Source organism: Macrobrachium nipponense, chromosome 9 (genome assembly GCF_015104395.2).
Source record: "Macrobrachium nipponense isolate FS-2020 chromosome 9, ASM1510439v2, whole genome shotgun sequence".
NCBI classification, from domain to species: Eukaryota; Metazoa; Arthropoda; class Malacostraca; order Decapoda; family Palaemonidae; genus Macrobrachium; species Macrobrachium nipponense.
Window position 1 is genome coordinate 49,205,072 of NC_061110.1, and position 4,077 is coordinate 49,209,148.

A 4,077-nucleotide genomic window follows, 5' to 3' on the forward strand; every position below is an offset into this window, starting at 1 on the left:
ACGGGAGGTCAAGGAAACTAGTTGCATCAGCTGCTGCATTAGTTTTATCAAGGAATTTGAAGAAAAAGAAGAGAAGGCAAATATGAGTTAGACAATGGATATCTAGACGAGATGAAGAAGGGTTGCATGCAAAGCTTTTGCAAGAACTGATCGTTGAAGATGATAAGCGTATAAGAATTTTTTACTTATGTCTCGTGAAGATAATGATTATCTGCTTGAAAAGGTGAAACCCAAAATTATGAAGCGTAATACTCTTTTAAGGAAAGCAATCTCCCCTTCAGAAAGATTAACTCTCATACTTAGATTCTTAGCATCTGATAAGTACAATGTATAAAGGAAAAAAATTCTTCTAGAATAAACTTATATTTATTATCAAATTATACTGAGAAACTAAACAGCAATAATTCAAAAAATTATATATGCAATTATTATTATTATCAAGAAAAATAAGTAAACATAAAAAGAATAATTAACATATATATTAAACTAAACATTTTACACTTGTCTTGTAGTATATAATTTATAACTATATTAGATACGAATTTGCTTTTCAGGAGATAGTTATTACTCACTAATGTATGCTTTCCGTATATCAGTTACTACTATAGCAAAAATAATTCCAGAAGTATGCACTGCACTGTATGATGTTCTGAAGGAGTATTATCTCAAGTTTAGTAGAACTAGCTATAATACCATTAAAGAGTACTGGAAGCTGATGTCACCAACATCACTTGTCTGAGCATCTGGCTCAGAAGGAATTAAGTCTTTATCTCTCAAATCAGTGTATGAACTTTTAAGTACAGGGGTAGAAGTAGGGGATGAGAATTCATGGTCCTCTTTTTATCCAATTTCTATTATTGCTTTCTTGATCGTACGTTTCAGTCTTTTCCTATTTTCGATGGAACGTAATTGACGCAGTTCGGATGCAACATATTCTCCAAACATCGAATCATCATCTTGTGGCTTATTCAATATACCTATGGCATTTTTCAATGCATTCTCTTCTTCAGTGTGTTTGGATTTCTTAGAACATTTTTCTTTAGTATTTTCTACACCAGATATACCAGGAGTGACATCAGGATTTAGAAGTTGCTTTGATAGAGTCTGTCAAAATGAAAAGAATATATTGATAAAATTTAAAAGTAATACAGTAGTTTGGGATTAAATAATTAACAATAGAGATATTGTCTCGATACTTAACCATTTATATTTGCACCATTTTGCTTTAAAGAATTTTGCAGTTAAACACAAAAAATACAGCATTAAGATCTGAATTTAAAAGGGCGTAAGGATAGGTTAAGTGTATTTTTTAAATTTTGTAAAAAATTAACAAAACATGCGCTATATAAAACATGAATTAGCATATATATTTATATATATGGATATATATATATATATATATATATATATATCTAGATATATATATATATATATATATATATAATATATATATAGATATATATATATATATATATATATATATATATATATATATATCTATATAACATATATATATATCTATATTTATACATATTTATATATATATATATATATATATATATATATATATATATATATCTTATATTTATATATATACTATATATATATATATATATATATATATAGATATATATATATATATATATATATAATATATGTATATATATAGATATATATATATATATATATATATACTATATATATATATTATATATATATATATATATATATCTATATACATATTTATATATATATATATATATAATCTATATATACATATATATATATATATATATATATATGTATATATAAATTATATATATATATATATATATGTAATTTATATATATACGTATATATATATATATATATATATATATATATATATATATACGTATATATATAGATATATATATATATATATATATTTATATATATATATATCTATATATATACGTATGTATATATATATATATATATATATATATATATATATCTATATATATACGTATATATATATATATATATATATATATATAACGTATATATATATATATATATATACGTATATATATATATATATATATATATATATATATATATATATATATATATATATATATATATATATATATATATCTATATATTATATAGATATATATATATATATATATATATATCAAGTTGTTTGTCAAACTTGCGTTAATGGTATTCTTATTGCTCAACATTTTCTTTACATGTATCTTGGTTGCTTACTCCCTTTTCCATAGTATATTTTAAATCTTTCCTATAATAGTTTGACAGACCCTCTTATTTAAATACTGGAGAATTACAATTACGTTTCGTTTTTTCAGACTCCAAATTCACGTGAGGAATGGCTGGAAGTGTCCAAGGATTTTGAATTTAAATGGCAGTTTCTAAATTGCATAGGAGCCTTCGATGGGAAGCATCTGGTATCAAGCAACCACCTAACAGTGGTTGTTTGTATTTTAATTACAAGGGTACATACAGCAATGTTCTTTTAGCGTTGGTTGATGGAAACTATAGATTCCTGTACATTGACGTTGGCTGCAATGGATATCTGATGGGGGTGTTTATGCAAACAGTTCTTTGTCAAGTGCTTGAGAGAACAAATTGTTGAATATGCCTAATGAAAGGCAGTTAGAGGGTTCAGGAAATGAGGATAAAGTACCATACGTTGTTGTTGCTGACGATGCCTTTCCTCTGAAATCATGCATTATGAAGCCATATCCATTCCAAAATCAACCAGCCCCAAATCGTATTTTCAACTACAGATTATCCAGAGCACGCAGAGTTATTGAAAATGCGTTTGGTCTGATATCCGCACGTTTCCGTGTTTTAAGATGACCAATGGAGATATCACCAGAAAAGGTGAAGGATATTGTTTCATGTATATGTGTTCTACATCACTTTTTACTAACTCGAAATCAGTCCAAAGCTTTTTATGCTCCACCAGGAACGTTTGATAGAGAAGGGGTTGATGACATTGTTGAGGGAAATTGGAGAAAAGAGGGATTCCCGAGAAGTACTTTACATCCCCTGCAACCCAATCCAGCAAGAAACTCTGTAAGGTTGGCCAAAGACATTCGTGACCAGTTCAAACAAGATTTCATGACACCGGTGGGCGAGGTTCCTTGGCAATATAAACATATTTAACATTCTATTGCCATGTTAATGGTAGCTTCATGAATATCATGGATTTAAGGATAGGATTTGGTGGATAGATTGATAAAAGTGAATTTTCTAAATTTGATGTAGTATTGTACTTTATTGAAAGTAAATGACTAATTTCATAAGAGTTTTCATGATTTATCGCCACATACACATTTAGTATAATTATGTGTTTGTTTGTGTGTTCCTACTTTTGTCCAAAAAAAGTTAATAAATCCTATTTCTTAAAAGACATGTTTCACCTACCATGTTTGTAACAGTAGTTTCTTGGGGTTTCACACATCCAATCATGAAGTGAAGAGCGTCAAAATATTCCCATTTGCTTTTCACCAGTACATCATCTGCACTCATGCCACTCTTCTTTACTTTCATTTTCCTTATTTCATTGTTCATTTGGCACCGCAGATTGTGCCACTTTCTCGCTATTTCAGCCTCACTAACATTTAAAAGCTCTGATATTTCTTTTACAGCAACCGCTTTCTTTTCTTTGTCCCTGTACTCTTTCAATGCTACATTACAAAGTTCAGGGAATCTTTCGTAGTGCTGGATTAAAAGCATTGGCTAAGTGCTATCCCATTTGTATTTATGGTTAGATGCCATGACTATTCCGGCATGTGTCTAGCTATACTGATTACTCTATTCAGCTGGGCAGATGCACCTACTGTGAGATTCATGGTCTCTGTAACACGGTTTTTTGGACTTTGCTCCTTGTCAAAGCATCGGATGTAGCTGAAAGTTGACATATGTATATTTTACAACCACACACAAATTTTGTCAGCATTATCAATAACCTAAACCCGATAGTTTTAATTTTTATAGAGTAAAAATGATCTAGCTGAAGCCATGGCCAATGATTGAGAGCCAAGAGTCGAAAAACATTCATTG

The 4,077-nt window shown here is 28.4% G+C and overlaps 1 protein-coding gene across 1 annotated transcript; it reads right to left on the bottom strand.

Annotated features, from left to right (window-relative positions):
* Positions 1-840: 840 nt before the first annotated feature.
* LOC135217846 (uncharacterized) lies at positions 841-3,750 on the bottom strand. Its single transcript, XM_064253851.1, has 3 exons — positions 3,439-3,750; positions 2,543-2,581; positions 841-1,104 (listed from the first exon to the last, which is right to left on the bottom strand). The coding sequence occupies exons 1-3, from the start codon at positions 3,748-3,750 to the stop codon at positions 841-843; spliced, it is 615 nt and encodes a 204-aa protein (XP_064109921.1).
* Between the last annotated feature and the right edge of the window lie 327 nt (positions 3,751-4,077).